We start from the raw sequence: 20,264 nt of genomic DNA, 5'->3' as shown, positions 1-20,264 counted from the left end.
ATTTTTTTATAAATGGACACTTTGAAATTTGCCGAGAGAGTTTTGTTCCACTGGGTTTCAGTACAGATCGTTCGTCGTTGTCATCTTGTTTGGATTAAAAAATTCTTTTATTTTTAATTTTTTAAAAATTTAATTTAAATCACCCCCATCCTTAATCAAAACAACGAAAACTGACCACCGCAAATGATAACAAATAGAGAATAAAACAATATTTTCTTCAAAGAATGGACAACTTGGAGAAAATCAAAATGTTTCCTGCAGTATTTCCATGTTTGAAATATGGCCAATAGTCACAGAAAAGTGTTTGAACAAAAAATATTGACCAGCTTTTGTGCTTCAGAGCGATAAGCAAACTTCAGCAAGGTTCACAGTTTGACTGAGCACCCAAACATTAGGCAATTCATTTCGGGTACATCTACAGAGCCAATGGCAATGAGCCTCCCAGCTTGGATCAACAGACTCGAGCTCACGGGGCTTGCACGACTGTGCTAAAATTAGCGGTGTAGATGTTGCGGCTTGGGCCGTTTTTAGAGTGCTAGCGCAAGCCCTGCTGACCTGAGCTGGGAGGCTCACTGCTGGGGCTGTGTAAGACATACCTCTAGAGTAGAAATCTCTCTTCGATCATCCACCTGGGACAGGGAATTTCCTAAGAGTGCCTGTTCTCACAACATCTTTGGTCTTTATTGCTTCTGTTTGGATCAGAAATGGCCTGGAAGTCACTTTTCCTGTAACATTTTAGATAGAATCTGGGACAGCAGAGGCACCCAATTTAAAAAAAAAAAAAAAAAAAAAGAAAAAAAGCAGGGGTGGGAAATGGGATAAGCTAATTAAGTCACCTTGAGTAAAGGCTTTGCTCATGTTCAGTCAAGTTCTGTGGTTGGGCCATGGAAAGTGCTTTAGCTGCAGTGAAGGTTCAGGGAATAGTGTGGGTCACATATGAACCAGTGTGCTCATCTGTATTCCCAACATTGTGCCCACACTATGTCCCTGAAGTCACACTTCATAAAGAAATAGGTCAGCTTCTAATACAGTATGTTGGCTTTGATGGTGTGCATAGAGGGAGAAATCCTGTCCTGAGTTAGCGTACTCAGGCAACACTCTCATTTGAGATCAATGGGAGTTTGACGTGAGTAAAAACAGAGCAAGGACTGAGTGAAAGACTAAGGGCTTGTCTACACTTGAAATGCTACTGCAGCATCACCGCAGCTCTTCAGTGTAGACACTACGTACGCCGATGGGAGGAGTTCTCAAGCTGGTGTAGATAATCCACTTCCCCAAGTGGCGATAGCTAGGTCAACAGATCTAATGTTGACCTAGGGCTGTCTACACTGGGTGTTAGGTCAGTTTAACTACGGCACTCAGGGATGAGAATTTTTCACACCCCATAGGTGATATAGATAAGACGACCTAATTTTCTAGTATAGACCAAGCTTAAGTAAGGACCTCAGGATTAGGCCCATAAAGCAGTAAAGAAAATTAAAACAGAAGTAGGATAGGAAAGCTGAAAAACTGCTCTGTTTTCAAGTCCCTGTATTGACTAAATACTTTGGGAAATGCAGTAGCAGTTTAGGGATCAAATGTATAAATACTGGTAATAAAGATGTAGCCATGGAAATATCTACAGTTTCAATTAGATACAGAATCTAATGCATGCGTTGAATTTCTCCATGCAAATTCTACATTTACAGGCATAAATGGGCATTCGTACACACAGAGCTGCACAATTTTGGTAGGCATGTTTCTATGTTTCGTTGTTAGTGTCAAATTATAAATCAGATCTGTCTGGAAACATAAAGTTTTTTCCCCCTTACATGTCAGGCTATTAGGTCTGGATAAAAGTCCAGGCTTTACTATGTTGTTTAGCCACTAGAACCCTTCAGGCAAGTGCCTGACCATAAAACTCTACCATGTATTCTTGTGTTCCAGAAATGGAGAACCCTGCAGAAAGAGTGCACCAGATCCAGCAAATCATCATTACCCTGCCCCGAGCCGTCATTGTTGTCATGAGATACCTCTTTGCTTTCCTCAATCAGTGAGTTTGTTTATCTGGGTCTTATTTAACTCAGCTGCTGGCTCCCTTCCTTTCCAGTGGCCTCCCTTTTCTTGTCAAGTCAAATGCTGACAGGCACTTTGGTTGTTAATATTTTGCTGTCTGCTCTGGCTTAATGTCTTTCCTATGCATGACTGCGTGAACTCTCTGTAGTGCTGGGGTTTGGAGCCAACATTAGACGGCTCAGAACTTTACCTGTGGGTTGCTTGTGTTTGCAGCTTGTCACAGTACAGTGATGAGAACATGATGGATCCCTACAACCTGGCCATCTGCTTTGGACCAACTTTGATGCACATTCCAGACGGGCAGGATCCGGTGTCCTGCCAAGCCCATGTAAATGAGGTCATCAAAACTATCATAATAAATCACGAGGGCATCTTCCCCAACCACAGAGAGCTGGAAGGACCTGTGTATGAGAAATGCATGACTGGAGGGGAAGAGTATTGGTAAGAAGTGGGTGATTGAAATAAGCAACTTTAGTCTTCTAAACAGGGCCAGACCTCTCTCCCTAGCTTTATCTTTTTCCATTGCAAGCCAAGAGTGAGTCTGTGACAATGCAGGGCTACTAGTTGGTGCCTGATGAACAAGGGTTAACTTTGTTCACATGAGTTCAGGGAAATGGCTTATAAAAGCAGCTCTTTAAGAGATGGGCTGGGCAGAATGCCCTGGGAACGTTTGGGCCAAGCATTCAGGCCTTACAGGTCTGGGGTAAACCCCAGGTGGGAATTCATTCCGTTTTGTCAGTGTTACTTCTTCCTGTTATAAACATCATGGATCTGATTCTCAGCTGGTGTAAATTGGAACAACTGACTGATTTCACTGGAAGGACATTGGTTTACGTGAGCTGAGGATCTGGCCTTATCCCTTGCTACTGCATCCTTATCTTCGTTACAAATGCAGTAGAACCCCTGTTTGAAAACTCACTGGGGACTGAGGAGTTCATAAAATCACAAACTTCATGAAGTAGAACATCTCAAAATTACAGACAGTGCAATCCATAAGTTGCAGAATGGTGCACTGCAGCATTTTCTTCTTGTCCTTCAAACCACTGCAAAGCAATTTCCAGTGCATTGAGGGCTTTGGGATGTGGAGGGATGTCGACTTGTTCTTCATCAACATCACTTCCCACACCCTCGTTGAGAAAATGGTTTGTGGAACTGGTCATTTGTAAGTTTGGGGGTTCTAAAATCAAGGTTCTACTGTCACACTGTAGATTAGTAAAACAAAGAGAATTTTAAAAATCTGCTTTGCTTTTCTGTAGCAGCTTGTTATGTTTTGCATTTCTCTCAGCTTCGCTAGTGACAATGGACTAGTCTGCTTATGGTCAATTTCCCTTTCCAGTCCTCCTGCATTAGTTCAGTGCCGCAAAGCATTACGAAAGCTTCAGGACAATGGTTGGGTTTTTTTCTAAAACTGTATTTGCATTTATGGTAAACAAAAATTCTCTAGGTCTAAGACTCATGGAAGCTTGTTAATACAGAAGCTGAATTTTAGGTCAGTTGTTGTGACCAAATTTCTCCTGAATTGGGAATTCTGATTGAAGTTCCATAGTTCTTTACTCAGTTGTTACGCATACAAAGTTCCATTGACTCAAGATTATGAAGCCAGGGTTTGGCTTGGGACCCATCTCTCTATATGTCTTGTTCGGTCCTTCTCTCATGAATGTTAAAAAGAAACACTTGCTTCAATGGGAGTTTTCACTTCAGAGTTCTGCTTATCAGAAAAGGGGAATGGGCAAGATTTACTGCACAGCTCGTTTCTGCTGCAGAAATAGCCCCTCTAATAGTCACAATTGAGAGGAAACTAGAAAACATAACCCCATGCTCAAACAAGGATCTCAGTAATCAATACCCAGGAATTTCGGGGGTGCTTGAAATCCAAACCTGGATTCAGATCTGAATTTTTACAGTGAGTCAGTGTCTTTATAATGGGCTCAACCAAAATTCCAGCTCAAAATCCCTGAAGTTCAAGGTGTTTAAAGCTTTCATTCATCCCATGATTTGCACCTGCTGTCACCATGAATGCCTGTACAATGAGAGTGTGAAATGATACCACCGATGAGACCGAGTGGGTGAATGGAGAATTTGTTTTGCCCCTGCTTTGCACAGGTGTAAGCGATGACACAAGGTGCAGGACAGTGGAGATTCAGGCCCTGTATGTGAATTTCCTAGAATGAGAGTCTTGGGTTCTGAGAGAGAGCTCAGAGATGTGCCTTTGACTTCACCCTTTGTTTGTTTTAAAATCATGGCACAACTCACATGGACTTCAGTGGCATCAGGATTTTGCCCCAAGAACTTGTTTTACTGTGTAGTCTGCAAGTAGAATCTAATTCTTCTTTTTTAAACTACATTTGTATCCTTTTTTTTTTTTTCCCAACTGTTCAATGTTAGCGACAGCCCCCACAGCGAGCCGGGCACCATTGATGAAGTGGACCATGACAACGGCACAGAGCCACACACCAGCGACGACGGTGAGTGTAGACATAAACGGCGGAAAATTGAGTCTGAGTAGGAAGAGCCAGGGGAACAGGCGTGCAGGAAAGCAGTGTGTATTTTGCTCCTAATCAAATTAGCTTGGACTACCATATGGCTGTTTAGGGGGGAAGATGCTGCAATGTGTCTGACAGTGCATGTGCATATTAATGAACACTTCTTTAGAGGGATCTAATCAACATAGACCACGGGGAGCAGTGCAGGAGGCCACTGACTACATTTCAGTTTCATTCTGCGCTATTGTGAGAGCTTTAAAACAATGCATTCAGAACTGCCCCTTATACTCCCGTTAATCCCGATGGTGAGCTCTTCTCTTTTGAATTTGGAATTGAGGTGACCTGGCTGGCTTTTGGCCACTGTTTTTACAATACAATCGCCACCTAATGGGTGTGAGTGGTGGGGAAAAGAGCAAGAGACTTGCTGTGTGAAAGTAACTGACAAGTACAGCGGGGAGGGCCCGTTGTATTTGGGACCCCCTTTCCATTCACCTCCACGTTATTGCGCATACCAAAGGAAGAGTAATGAATTTCAAGGGGCTGATCCAAAGCCTACTGGAATCAATGGGAGTCTTTCAATTGGCATCAGTGGGCTGTGGGTCACGCCCACCCGGTGGCCCTACACTGAACAGAAACCTTAGCCAAAATGGTGCCGTTCTTAGGCACCCTCTGTTTATTCACAGTCAGGTCTGCTTTCTTTCGTGACACGAATAACCTGAACTTGGTCTGACTCCTTTCAGACCTATGGAGCTGAGGCAGCTACGGGAGGAGGTGCTGGATTCTGTTCTGGCAACAGACTTGTTAACTAAATTCTACATGCGGGGCCTAGTTGTGCCCTCAGTAAAATCTCTACAACCAGCGTAGATAACAAGGGCAGAACCTTTCGTCACTAGTTGTGATGCACAAACCAGAAAGAGCCCAGTTTGCTTTCCATATCCAGGTTGCATTTGCAGCTGTGGCTTTTTGGAAAAATAATTGTAAACTGAACAAATTTGTCTTGGGATTATTGAGAGATGATGAAGCCAGAACCCCAGATGCCTTTTTAATTGAGTTACTCTGCAGAGTGAAGGGGCACTTGAAAATCTGCATGATGCACTGCTATGCACACCTGTTGTCTACTTTCTTTATTGCTGTTGTTTCCATTGATTTCTTCTACTGCTGTAAAAAAAACCCCAATGCCTTTCTGACACTTGATGTGGAAATGGCATAAGTGGCCCTAATTGGTGGTCTGTAAAAAGATGGCACAAGGGGTGGGAAGGAGATGATCATTCAGATGATTGAAAATGGGTCTTTAACGAAAAAGGCACTCTACGTTTTTCAGTGTAAGCAACAAGCGGGAGCTAACGTGACTCAAAGGTGAAGGAGAGCAAGCTGCCATTTAGCCAATTTTATGCTTGGATGGTCACATTAATAGTTCTGATTGGAGTTTCCGGGTGATTAACTGTGATGCAAGTGTGGAGAAGAAGAGCGGCTTTATTTTATGAATTTACATACTCTGTCTCTCTCTTTACCCCCATGCACACTCCCTGCTGAGAAGCTCAATATTTTATCAGGGCTCTGAAAGCTCCTCTGATAGCCTCTCCTATTATGTTTCTCCAGTGAGCTTCCTCCATCGATCTGCCTCCCCTCCCGTAATAGCCCCAAATGTCACATCGTTTGTACTGAGTGAAAATATGTATCTTAGGGTGACCGATCTAGCACAAAGGAACATCTCAAACAATGGTGTACTGTGTCACAAGAGAGAGAAGATTGGGGAGTTTGTCAATATCTTGCAGATTCCCCCTCCCTAGCACTGCCCGCCTCATTCATACTTAGTTTCTAAGCAGAAGGGTAGGTTGGATCCTGATTACCAGCAGGTGCTGAGCCTGCAATTCAAAGAGGCAGCAGATGGAATGAAGGAAGTTTCCATAGTCTAATGAGAATGGGGCAGATATGAAAGATCAAGGTTAATTTGCCCTATTTAGCTTTGCTGCTGCCCCTGTCGGTCCCCATTTTTCTGCACTGCAGGTACGGCTTGAAAACAAGAGGCAGGGTCTAAGAAAACCAAGCTACATAAACTGATTTCACTGGCACCCACGGATGGCCTTGATAGTGGGCAGCGAGGTGCACACTGCTGCCTAAATCCAATAATTTGCATTTAAGTCGTGCACTGTAGCACGCTCACAATCCTGAGGGGATGTCGTCTCTGCCTTGCTATTGCAAAACCAGCTTTTCAGGAGAGTTGCTGGTCTGATTTTTTTCCAAGTGCTCAGCATCCACAATTGGAACCAGATTTTCGAAAGAGCGCTGCTACTTGTCCGGCACCTAAAGAAAAGGCAGCTTTTCAAAAGTGCTCCGCACCCAGCCCCTCCCATTGAGACACTCTGGGGCCAGATTTTCAAAATGGCTCAGTGCCCTGACTGCTGCACGTTTTGGAAACCTGGCCGCTTAATTTTGGTGCTGTAATGGCAGCTGAGCTCTTTTGAAAATCTGGCCTGTAGCTGCTGATTCTGAAATATCTGGTGAATGGCGGCGCTCGGATTGGAAGGGGTGGGGTGTGGCAGAGTAGTGGGGGAGTCTAGAGAAATGATTTGATGATGGATGGTGGGTATCAGCATAGCTCAGGTTTTGGATTCACTTTCCCGATGGGAATCCTCTGAGAGTATTTGCTACCCATTAATAATTCAGACCAAACTGCCTCCAGAATAAAGAAGAGGGAGTGAAATCTAATCTGAAGCAGTAGCCAAGTGGTGATTTGATCCCAGGATGTGAGTGTAATTTACATTGTCCCCCACCTAGGAAGAACCGAAATCCATAACCAAAAGAAATGACTTTATAAATATGGGTGGCCATGAATAAATATGGTGGGAACATCACTTACATGCAATGAAATTTTCATTCATTCCCATTTGCTTTGTAGCTTTTCTTGATCTCCTCTTGCGTGGTAGTCTGGGAAACCAATGAGAATTTAGCAATCCTAGAAGGATGGACAGTACTTAGTAGAAAGTGTTGCATGGAGCATGGAGAAGCATGGAGAGTAGTATCAATGTCTTGTGGGTGAGAGGCATCTGATGGGGCTCAGGTGATTTCTGAGGACAACATGCCTATATTTGCTTTGTTTTCTCTTTCTCTTCCAGAAGTGGAACAGATTGAAGCAATAGCGAAGTTTGACTACATTGGCCGGTCCCTGCGAGAACTCTCCTTTAAGAAAGGAGCTTCACTCCTCTTGTACCATCGTGCATCGGAGGACTGGTGGGAAGGGCGCCATAATGGTGTGGATGGTCTCATACCACATCAGTATATAGTTGTACAAGACATGTGAGTGGGCAGTTCAAGTGGTGTAAGAATGTCAAAATTGTGTCTACACTTAGGCTTCTTCAGCCTTATTTAGCCACCTAAATGAATGGCCTGATTTTTCAAAAGTGCTGTGCACTTCACTGAGCGCTTGTGGGGTGCCTGCACATCCCTGTTTTCCAAAAGCCGGGATTTAAGCTGTTTGTGAAAGAAACAAAGTCCTGTTGACTTCAATGTGAGCCATTGGGTCTGCACTCTCTTGAAAATCTGCCCATTTATTTAAGTGCCCAAAATACGGGCATAGATGATGCAGGTGAGTGGGTGTCAAGCTTATACAGACGGTGAAACTGAGGCAGAGGGGTCTAGTGTTGGAGCCAGAATTAGATCTCAGGAATTCCTGGCTCCTGGTCCTGTCTTCTAACCATTAATCCAGGCCTCTTAAGCAAGAAATTTGTAATCTTCACTCACTGGATGAACTGTAGTGGGTTTTTTTCTCCCCTTAATTTGCTTTGGGAGTTTAGTGCAAAATTTTCAGAAACCTCTCATTCCCATTTTTAAAAGTGACTCTGGCATTTAGGAGTCCAAGTCGCATTGAAAGTCAATGCACCGCTCCTAAGTGCCCAAGTCATGTTTGAAAATGGGACTTGGGAGGCTCGTAAGTCACTTGGTAACTTTTTAAAATGTCCTTTTATTTGTTTTAAGAATTCTTCCCATCTTTGATTGCAAATAAATTTTCTCTTCTTACCTTTGTTCTTTGCTTGAATGGCAATTATTAATCCACTGTGTGTCTCTTTCAGCACTGTATTATTGAATACATGCATGAAAGAGCTGAGCCAGCAATATCGACGGACAATTTCTGACATACACTGTTGCATTATTTTCCATCCAATAATTCTTTGAATAATAAATTAGAGCACTTTTTTTTCACTAGGTGAACGATTAACCAGACAGTATTGGGGGCTAATTCATCTGCACAGCATAATAAATAGAAATCAGGATATGTAACCATGTACGTGATGGAGCTGATTCTTACAATTAAATCTGCTCCCAGCATAGATACGCTCTGTGGGGTCTGAAATGGGATGAAGCCTGAAAAAAAATCCTAGTAAATATCTACAGCATTTTTGTCCATCAACTGACATTTATTTTTTGCTGTAAAAACTGAAACAAATCTGCATGTGGACAACCCTTGCAGGCTATTTCCTCTCCAAGAAATAAGATGGGCAGGATTTGCAAGGATGGGCTCCTTGGGGCCTTTATCAGAAACTTGAGGCACAGTCCTGGCTGGTGCTGGGTTCCTTTTGCAATGTGACTGCAGTGGGAGTTGAAGATTCTCAGCACTTCACAGCATCGGACCATAGAGGATAGCCAGGGTGCTTATTTCTCCCAGGAGGGATTGGCAGTCCCTCAGGTGCACAGGCCTTTCTGCAATTTGCACAGCCTTCATCACGCTCTTTTGTTTTAATCTGACGCCCTCCCACTCCCCCGCTTTCAAGTGACGATTAAACGTTAAACTAAAACCAGTCCAGTTCTCGACCTTGTTCCAGCCCCTTTGCACCACTCCTGTCAGATTCTCTGAGCTGGGAATTCCCCTGGGGCACAGGTGTTACCTGTGCAGCATAGAGCAGGTGCAGGCAGTTTTTTGCCAGCCCCTCCTTGGATACCCTGGCACAGGGGTATGTCAGAGGCAAGAGGGTGCGTGCATGCTCCAGTTATTGAGACCACAGAGTGGCTATAGGCATCTGAGAAAAAGCCACAATGACTGCTCTAATTTACATGGGGGCTGGGCTCTGGATACAGGAGGTGTTTAGATCAGTGATTCTCAAAGCTGGTCCACCGCTTGTTCAGGGAAATCCTCTGGTGGGCCAGGATGGTTTGTTTACCTGCTGCGTCCGCAGGTTCGGCCGATCGCGGCTCCCACTGGCCGCGGTTCGCCGCTCCAGGCCAATGGGGGTGGCGGGAAGCGGTGGCCAGCACATCCCTCGGCCCACGCCGCTTCCTGCAGCCCCCATTGGCCTGAAGCGGCGAACCACAGCCAATGGGAGCCGCGATCGGCCGAACCTGTGGATGCAGCAGGTAAACAAACCGGCCCGGACCGCCAGGGGCTTTCCCTGAACAAGCGGCGGACCAGCTTTGAGAACCACTGGTTTAGATGACACTGTAGTTAAAGTGCTAGCAGCCATTGTACAGTAGAACAATGGAGCTGGGTGGGAAATTTTAGGGAAGAAGCTAATGCAGACACCAAAGGCATGTTACATACAGAGCTCCCCTAGTGGCAGAGGAAACAAAAGAGCATTTGCTGTTAGCCTGTCCCCAAGCCTGTTGAAGTCTTTCCACCAGCTTAATTGACTTTGGATCAGGCCATAAATGGTCAATGACTATCAGAAATTTCAGAGGGACGCAGAACATCCAGGGACCTTGTCCCAAGCTCCAAGTTTCAGCCTTCCAGTGTACCCTCAGCTCCTGATGGCCAAAGATGTGAAAGACATGGGGCCTCTGCTCATGTCCTGTTACCAGCTGAGCCTTTCAGGAAAGCACACATCTGAGGGTTTGCGTTTCTTACCATGAAACGCTCTTCTGCCTACCAGAGCAATTAGGCTGCCTGTCCGCTGCCCAACACTGCTTCAAAGGGCTGGTCCACACTAACCCCCCCAGTTCGAACTAAGGTACGCAACTTCAGCTACATGAATAACGTAGCTGAAGTCGAAGTACCTTAGTTTGAACTACAAGGTACTTACCGCGGGTCCACACGCGGCAGGCAGGCTCCCCCGTCGACTCCGCATACTCCTCTCGCGGAGCAGGAGTACTGGCGATAAATCGATCCCAGAAGATCGTTTGCTTACCGCCGAACCCGGAGGTAAGTATAGACGTACCCCTAGTTTCATAAGTAACTAGTGTGAAGATATTTGTACCTTCCATGGGGTGGCCGATAACTGAACCGAGCCACGTGCTGCATTTATTTTTTGTCTCCTTGCCAAGATTCTAGCTGGTCACGTGTACCTTTCTCCTGTTACTGGCTCAGATGCTGCTTCTTGTTCAAGAATACAACAGCACCTAAATAATTAGTAAAGCTCCAAGAGGGTTGAAACACATCAGTCATTGGCTTCATAAAAGAACAGAGTTGAGCAGTCCAGACTCGCTGTTAGGTCCTCAGCAGGTGTCAGTTGGCACTGCACCATTGACTTGTATCTTTGAGGCTTACACTGCATCGAGTTGGCCATTAATCCAAGGATCCAAGCGCCCCTGACAAACATTCACTCATTCTGTCTCACCATGCCCCTGTGGAATAGGTACTGTACCTAGGATTGCATTATAAATGGGTAAACTGAAGCACAGGGAGGTTTGCAGAGATAGACCTGAGCCATGAAGCTTAGTGTCAAACTTTCCCTAATTTCAGGGGATTTTGGATCTGGGGCTCGGGTATAGTTAATTTTGGATCTGGTTTGAGGGTGTTCAGGCCAAGATTTCGGCTGGGGCCACTTCTAGTTTAGGGACTTGCCCCAGGTGACACAATGAATCAGTGGCAGAACCAACATTAGGACTCATGAGTTGTGATTCCTGGCCTCCTTTTCTTCCACTAGACCCCACTCTCTCCTTGTTGGGTGCTAATGAATGTTATTTTCCTCCCTGGTTGGAGTGGATGCATTAGGATTCCAAAGGCATGAAAATGCTAAGAGGCCACACTCTTCTTTCATGTGTGAGGCACTCAGTTATCTGCCTGCCTGATACAGAGTTTCATTTTTTTCATAGGGATGATGCATTCTCCGACAGTTTGAGTCAGAAGGCAGACAGCGAGGCAAGCAGTGGACCCTTGTTGGATGATAAAGCCTCATCAAAGAATGACATCCAGTCTCCGACAGATCATATTCCAGACTATGGATTTGGGGGAGTAATGGGCCGGTAGGGCAATTGATCCACTTTGGTATGAAAGTACGGGTGGCCTTGAACTGTGAAAGACAAATCGATTGTGGCACACCATTTAGGGTAGGATAATTAGAATGTCACGATTCAGTAAGAACCAGAGAACAACTTGTACCATTTATGCCATATTTAAACTAGAAGGGAGCCAAATAGATCCATCAATCCAAACAGCCTCCAAAATATTATGGTTGCCACTTCTTGGCACTCTCCAAAATTTCTAGCACCCCTGTTGGCTGGGTTTTCTCATGGTGAAAGATCTGTGTTTTGACTTGATACGGGCGTTTAGAGCTGATCCACTGGGGATTTTGCAGCATGCAATCAAATCTGAAATGCCAGATAATGATCCAATTTAATTTCCTTTCAATGAATTCTTTGCAGAGTAAGGTTGAGATCTGATGGCGCAGCCATCCCTCGTCGTCGGAGTGGAGGGGACACTCATAGCCCCCCAAGGGGGATGGGTCCTGGTATAGACACCCCTCCTCGAGCAGCAGCATGTCCTAGCAGCCCCCACAAAATACCGCTCAACAGAGGCAGGATTGAGAGCCCTGAGAAGCGCAGAATGGCCACGTTTGGCAGTGCTGGCAGCATCAATTATCCAGACAGGAAGGCCTTGTCTGATGGCCACCCACTGAGATCGACCTGTGGGTCTACTCGGCACAGCAGTCTTGGAGATCAGAAATCTCTGGAAGCGGAAGCACTTGCGGAGGTAAGAGGGCTGCGAGATGGCTCTGTGTGCTGTGGAGACTGGAGATACAGTACAAAGTGCCTTTCACCTCAAAGCCCTTTACAATTATCTAGAGGAATCTCTTCACCAACCACTGAATTGCAGTCACCTGTGGGAAGAAATGTGGTGGTTGTTCATGGACAGGACAGGAAGTAAAGAGGAATACTATCTCTATTTAGAACTTCAGGGGGGATTTAAAGTGACAGAACTTAATTACCCCATTAAGAATTTGGTCGAGTTACCAGGACTAACATCCCTGCTTTTGTAAAACACACCTTAGGTTTGTTAGTAACCATATGTGGCCAGGACCTCCCATTTTATGTCTAATCCAAAAAAATGTTCTCTCCAGCGACACAGTGCCCCCTAGCAGTATGTTGCACAGTGGGTTCACTATTGATTCATTACTGCTTCCTAATTTACCAGCAACGCATCCTGAAGTACTCTTAATTTTTAATGGATGCCTCTCATCCAAGTACCAACCAGGCTACACGTAGCCCGTGAGACCTGTTGAAATCAGAAGCTAAGGTCCTTCAGCTGCAGACCCAACTCACAACAGTGGCAACTCTACCTCACAGAATTCATACCAGAGTCAGGGCACAAAATTGCAAGGTGCTTTGGGGTCTCTCGTGGGCCACTGATACACAGATACATACAAGATCAGAGAGTGTTATTTGTGATCCAAACATGACCACAGAGGTCCTGATGCCGCCTTGCACCTCGTGTAGCTATTGACTCCTGTGAAAGTAGGTGTAAAACTGTGCCATTCTCCACTGGGAGTAGAGAATCCGGAGTTTACCTCTGCTTTACACAGGTGTCAGTGATGGCACACACTGCAAGGCGGTGGAACGCCAGGCACATTGTGCCTTTGGATTCAAGGAAGTTGGCATGCTGGGCAGTCTTTTAGAAGAAATGGCCGGATGGTGTGAGTGGGGGAGCATTTTCTTTCTCTGGACTCTGCCTCCTCCCTCGGTGCAGGTTGGTGGTTGGGCTGCCCAGAGATTTTGTGTAGCTGTTTGGTTTTGATGTAGCGCTGCTTGAGCTTTTCACACCTCAGTCTCTTCTGTGGGGGCTGTTGCCTGATGCGGGCGTGTTGTTCCTTTGTTGCTCATTGTTACTATGACACTTTTGCTACACCAAGCCTAAGTCATGTGTCTGCTTTATTTTTAAAGGTATATGCCATATTTTTGTTCTCAATAATGGATTTGTTGTAAATACCATTATTCCAGACCTGCTTTTTCTCAGGAAAATAGGGACTCTTTTTGTATTCCAGGCAGCTGGTCCAGTTCACCATTCAAAGCAGTGAACCATGTAAAACGTTATTATCCCGCATATGCCAGGGAGAGCTCTTTGTTCGATGCTTCACAAATCACTACCATGAGAACTGGCCCTTTCCTACTTGAGCCTATTATTCCCAATGTAGGAAGAAATGCCAGCGGCGAGAACATTGGTGAGAAAGAAATAACTTCTATAGCCTGCGGTAGCTTAAGTGAAAAGCAGAGCCTTCCACGTAAATGCTCTGGGGTCTGACTCAGCTGTGCCTCGTGCCACCTTTGCACTCCCCAGAGCCCAGTTCAGCCTCTGGAGTAAGTTAGAACAGTTCAGGGCTGCTCTCTCCTACCAGCATTTTCCCACTGAGGTCACATGGGCGTGTGCTGGTGTATTTTCAGCCTGGGAATATTTCTAGTTGTTTGTTTGCTGGTCCTGGCAAGCTAAAAAGTCCAGCTAAAAAAGTCCAGTATATTTAAAGAATTATTACAGTCTCATTTCCTCTTCCACCACTGGATTTTCTTTGTTTACTTCCTGCATTGCTGTTTGTTTGCACTGGGCAACCAATCTGCCTCTGTCAGTTTCACACTCTGCTTTTCATGCACCAGCTCATGGTAGTGGCACCCGAGTTGCAAACACTGCTGGGGGGCTGGATATATCACAACTAAGAACAGACCAAAATATAAAATGGTTTTCTTAGTCTTTTTTTAAAATCACGGGCCGGATCCTCAACTGGTATAAATCAGTAATTCCAACAAAATCAATGGAGCAATGTCAGTTTACACCAGCTTAGGATCTGGCCCTGTGAAAATATTGCTAATTTTGTAAATCTTTTATATGTAACAAAACCTAGCTGGGTCCTAACCTGGCTGATAGTGACCTTTTAACTCCCTCTTTTTGATGATAATACTTGAACACTATCCAAAGATCACAAAACACTTTACAAACATTAGATAATTAAGACTTACCACACATCTGTAAAAGTAGATACAGCAAGGGATATGTCTCCCATCAGTGAAATGCAGCCATCTCTAGAGTAGAGCGTGGTAGCTGCTGAGAGACACAACAACACTGCATGATAACTTAGGTCAGAGAGTGGAGAAAAATGTTGTATCAAACAAACTGCATAGGGGAGGTAGGCAAAAATTAATTCCCCCACCTGGAATTTCACTAGATTCTGAGGGCTAACTGCACATGGTATTATGGGGCGTTTAGGACTTTCTGCCTTTGAAATCATTGCCAGAACTCCCATTGATGTCAAAGGTGCAGGATTTCAAAGATGCATGGTGCCTACCAGTGGTCGGGACCTGGGTTTTACATCTCCTCTCAGAGCCAGCTCCTCCTTTAGAGGCCAGCTCATGAGAGGTGGTGAGCACCAGCAACTCATGTCAGTGCAGTTGCAGAAGCTCGGCAGTTCTCAGGATTTAAGGGCATATGGCCATCGGGAGGCAGAAAACAACTGCACTGATGCTGAGCCAGGGTTAAAGCTCCACCGGACGGCAGAGTGATGTGCAGGAAAGCCAAAGTAATGCTAAAATGCAGGGATGCTGATGACACTTTTGCTTATCGCATTGACAGGACATTGAGAAGACCATGAGCACCGCTCTGAATGAGCTGCGTGAGCTCGAGAGACAGAACACTGTGAAGCAGGCCCCTGATGTCGTCCTTGACACCCTGGAGCCAATGAAAACTCCTCAGGGGGGCTCTGTCAACTCAGAACCTGCCAGCCCACTTCACACCATCATGATCCGAGACCCTGATGCCGCCATGAGACGCAGCAGTAGCTCCACCACTGAAATGATGACTACTTTTAAACCAGCCCTCTCAGCCCGGCTTGCTGGGGCTCAACTTAGGCCTCCACCCATGAGACCCGTCAGACCGGTGGTTCAACACCGATCAAGCAGTAGTAGCAGTTCAGGAATGGGCAGTCCTGCAGTGACGCCTACAGAGAAGATTTACCCCAATAGCTCCTCGGATAAATCAGGCACCATGTAGCTCTGCAGCAAGGGATTCTTAGTTGAGGGGTGGAAAAAAGTCAATATCTGGATATTTTTTTGGGTGGAAATCGCAACTCTGCAGTCTCGTTCTTTAAAAGGAAAAGACAGAAAAATTACGCTCTGAAGAAAACTTCAGTAGGGAAACCAGTGCGTAGGCCTGAGGCCTAACGATTCCATTATAGATACACACATCCATGCAGAAGTATTTTACCAAGATTGCAGTAAAACTGTATGGCAGAATAAGATGGCTGTCCTGTGTATTGTCACTGGAGAATATACAATCTGTGTAGAAGTATATATAAAGTGTACAAAGTTCAAATTTTTTTTTTTTTTTTTTTTAGATTTACCTCAGAAACTTGCCCTGAAATTTCCTCTCTAGAGTTTTGGTTGATTTTAATTTTTTTGAGAATACTTGTGTGTGCGCGTGCGTGTGTGGAGCAACTGAGCATCAAGCAATACAAGATCAATCCTGGAATTTCTATTCTGTAGTAGTTGGCATTTAAAAAGAAGAGAAGACACGCTGTTTTTTGCTCAAGTATTGGCCTACAGAGAAGAAACTGAAATGCATCTAGTGACCGTTCTCAGCAAGCTGGGTGGATTTCTTTTTCTTTGCATTCAGTCCTAAGATTTCTTCGTTTCACCTCTGAATCTTGCGGCTGTTACCCAGCCAGTAGGTTGTACAGAATATGATATGGCCAAATGAAACATTTTATTCCTTTAGTTCATATATAGGGATAAAGTGTATAAATATCTACTCCACGACATAGCACAGTGTTAGGTGTGTACAAAAAGAAACCACAAAACTTGGGTTGTCTTGAAGATTTCCAAACCAACAAGGACTAGTAAGAGACCTGTGGTAAAAAATAAATAGGCTAACTTATAAAGTATTGAAATGTTTCATTTCCCCTTCTCCCCTGGCCTTTTATTAACTAATGACATCTTAACAAATTGGGACTAAACAGGCAAGGAGGCTTTGAAAAGATAACATTCCTTTATTTAAAGTTGCACAGCAGTACACGAGGGTCTTGATTCAGATTGTCGTCTTGCATGAAAAGCATGAGCCATATTTGACCATATCAGACGCATAACTGATCTGATGGGGTGATATTTTGCACTTTCTGTACTGTACTATATAATACAGAAGTTTGAGTTTATGCAAAAGAAGTTGTATTTTATTTTTCCTCTGAACATTTAACCTAGAGAAAAAATATGCAGAAAGAAATAGGGGTTGCATGATACTTTTTGTCTGATAACTAAGTCTCTTCTCTAATTGCTGAATACAAGACACTCCATGTTTCTTTTTTCTTTTTTGTTTTATTTCTTGACCAGCTTTTCATAGAATTGACCTGCGGTTTAATTTTGTTTTTTTTCCATACAATCATATGTCATCCGAACGTGAAACAGGTCTTGATGAGTCTCACTCAAACTCCGCACAGATGCTGTACTAGCGTTTTTCACACCTTAATTCCTTTCCCTTAATCTGATTTCTGCTGTAGTAGCTTTCATTGAGCAAAATAAGTGAACAAACCTTGCTGCCTTGTTGGGAGTTAAGATTAACATTCAGCTTCTTTCAGCATCCCATCGCATGTTTTTTAAGTTCTTTTGCTTTTCTATCCGACACCTCAGAGCCACCACCGAATGCAGAATCCTTCACGTCTCCAGGTGAACAATCCAATATTTCTGTCAGAGAATGTACATATGGAAAAGACCAATGGGGTGATCTAGCCCTTCGAATCTTATCATGTTAGCACCTCTCATTTGGGAGTCCAATCCATAACTTATCCATGTGCATAAAACAATGGAAAGCCCTATGGTTTGTGCAAGGTAACATTTACTTGACTGGATATAGAGGAATCTTAACACAAATCCAATGGAACTGATTAGGTGTTCGTTCTTATTCTGTGTCCAGTGCACAAGCATGTTTCACTTCCACATATCCTCTTCTCTTAACTGTCTCTTGCCTGTTCTAGTCTGTTATATATTGCTGTACTTGCTTAAATGCTGGAAAGTAACTGTTAAAATGTAAACTGTAAAAAGAAAATAGGTTAAAATTAGATGAAAGCCAATGCCACTCACCAAATCTTTGCACTTAGTAGATAGCTCAATGTAAAAAATAATAAAATAAAAACAAAAACACAAACCTAACCTTCAGTGTACAGTGTGTGTGTGGGGGAAAGTACTGTATGTAGTGATTCTATTGTTCCTCAATATAGTATTACAAGAGGAAATGGTGTTTACGTACTTGTCTATTAACATTGTTGACATTTGTAATTACCACAATTACTTCATATTGATGATTATTTTTCATCATGATTTCCCCTCCCCCTTTCCTAACCCTGAGGTCATTGCCTTTGTCATTATGGGCAGCAGATGTTCAAACGGTCTGTCAGTCTGTTCTAGTAATGAACCAGCAAATGTGCTTTTAGGGAGAGTGAAAAAGCCCCCATTTGGCACAATTGTTGTATAATCATTGCCAGTAATTTTTTCCACTTAGTTCCTGGAGAACATTCATTTTGGTAGTCTGACTTTTTTTATATATATATTTTTAACAATGACTTAATAGCAAAACGATCTTTATTTTCCTCCCCCCTCTTTAAAAGATATGGTACAAATTCCAGTGTCTTTTGCATTAAATTATTGCCTTTTATTTTTGCTTTTTTTAATGCTTGTTTTCTTATCTTTAAGTGCCTTTTGAGCACCAGAACAAATGCTTGGAATTAATGTACTTGGAGCTGTATACAGATCATGATTTCTTATGTACCGTTATGTTGTGCTGTGGGTGTATTGCTTTTCAAGTCCTTTAAAAAAGACATTTTATTAAATTTAAAGAAAAAATGATGCCTTTTTAATATTGCAGTCAAAATGCAGTTTGGGGCAACTACTGTAAATTAAAAACTATGTATTTTTCTGTAGTTCAGCTCAGCACAAAATTAAACCACCTGCATTGTGCTGTACAAGCATCATAACTGGAATCTACTCATAGGTTTTGAATAACTTAATCTTGATCATTTGTACTTCTATAGACTGTAGTCTTCAATATGATCTCAGTTCTGTTCACTTAAGGGTACTGTGAAATTTACAGTTTACAAATTGGTCAGAGCAGCTGCTGGACATGCTCACCTGAATCATTTTCTCTTGTTTCAAATGAAAACCGTTCCACCCATTTGATTATAATATGGAGACATCATCAGAGCCCAAGTCTCTAGGATGGGCCAGGAAAGGGCACTCTTTAAGGAGAAGATGATTCTCTGCTGTGCAGAACAAATTCAAAAGTCTCGAATCAGCTCTCTCAGTTGCTCTGAGTCTTTGCCTCCTCCACGAAATAACCTGCTTTTGCTCTATCAAAACTACTTCTGTTAACTCCCAGGAGTAGGTAGTCACCAGTGTAGCCATTCCTTTGGCCTGTCTCCCCAGTGGCTCAGTGAAGCGGTCTTTCTGTTGACCCATTGATGCATTTAACGGTGGCGACTTTAAAGCAATTGCACCCACGCTGATATTAGTTCTGTATAGATGCTCCTAAGCGACCATTGTAATTGTGCCAGTCCCTTTAATGATAATGACAGTGCACTTTTCTTCCTTAGACTGAAGTATACCTGATAGATTCTTTTTGTAAATCCTGGACTGTATTATTTACTAGCAGTGTTGCAGTTTTCACAATATGTCAGTAGACCTCCTGATTCTGATCTGCTTTGGAGTGGCTGTTTTTTGTTCATGCCAGAAAACCTTAGAAACTGCCTTGTATAATGATTGTTGTCCCTCCTATGGATATTGTCTCTGTAATGTATGATAAAATGCCATTTGGTTAGAATGTCTGATTGGATCCTCTGTCATGTATGCTGATGATGCCATGTAGATCAAGCCACTGGTTGGATGTGGACTCATCCTGTTGAATAAAACTGCTTAACTTTTCTCAAATATTAGTCATGATTTCAAAACACCTGAAATATAAAAATTGTGCTGGGGGAAATGACTATCCTCTGGGCATATATGCCTTACTAGGCATTTATTTGATACATTAGTAACAAACAACAAGGATGTTACGGTAGTGTCCAAAGACCTCAGTGAGGACTGGGCCCGTGTGCTGAGCACTGCACGAAACCCAAGATGGGCAATGAGTTTGAAATCTTTGAAGACAACCGACTTATAAAGCTGGGAGGGAAAACACAAAAATAAATATAACTTTTATGTACAAATATACTTTTTGTTTTTCATTTTCACCCTTCCCCTTCCGACCTGATGACCGGTTTCTTCGTAGCAGAAGTAAGCCTTGAGAAGGGATTTAAAGGAGCAGAGAAGATGGTCTTGCCATGAATGATTGTGTGTTCATGGTGTATATTAATTTACAGTGTATTCATTATTGTATTAAAGAGGCTTTCTCTTTAGGGGTATTGCTCTTGAGTTAGCCATTTGGTTCCGAAAAATTTATAGCCCACTACCATGTCTTCAGGACTGAACCCGAACACCATTCGGGGTGAGTTGAGCTCATGGACTAAGAATACAGAAGAGGGGTTGCTATCTTATGGTTGGAAAATAAATGAGAGGCTG

The 20,264-nt window shown here is 43.5% G+C and overlaps 1 protein-coding gene across 2 annotated transcripts in view; it reads left to right on the top strand.

Annotated features, from left to right (window-relative positions):
• Positions 1-19,628, top strand: part of SRGAP3 (SLIT-ROBO Rho GTPase activating protein 3) — a 220,568-nt gene extending 200,940 nt beyond the window's left edge. For both annotated transcript variants that reach the window (XM_054035457.1, XM_054035455.1), the window contains exons 16-22: positions 1,927-2,032; positions 2,269-2,496; positions 4,441-4,520; positions 7,655-7,835; positions 11,562-11,711; positions 12,111-12,438; positions 15,301-19,628. In XM_054035457.1, the coding sequence (XP_053891432.1) occupies positions 1,927-2,032; positions 2,269-2,496; positions 4,441-4,520; positions 7,655-7,835; positions 11,562-11,711; positions 12,111-12,438; positions 15,301-15,717 (1,490 nt within the window). In that variant the 3' untranslated portion in view covers positions 15,718-19,628. The remainder of the gene's footprint in view (positions 1-1,926; positions 2,033-2,268; positions 2,497-4,440; positions 4,521-7,654; positions 7,836-11,561; positions 11,712-12,110; positions 12,439-15,300) is intronic.
• The last annotated feature ends 636 nt before the right edge of the window (positions 19,629-20,264 follow it).

This window comes from Malaclemys terrapin, chromosome 7, assembly GCF_027887155.1.
Source record: "Malaclemys terrapin pileata isolate rMalTer1 chromosome 7, rMalTer1.hap1, whole genome shotgun sequence".
NCBI lineage: Eukaryota > Metazoa > Chordata > Testudines > Emydidae > Malaclemys > Malaclemys terrapin.
Note: the sequence above shows the minus strand (reverse complement) of the source record. Positions and strands in the feature narration are given on the sequence as shown.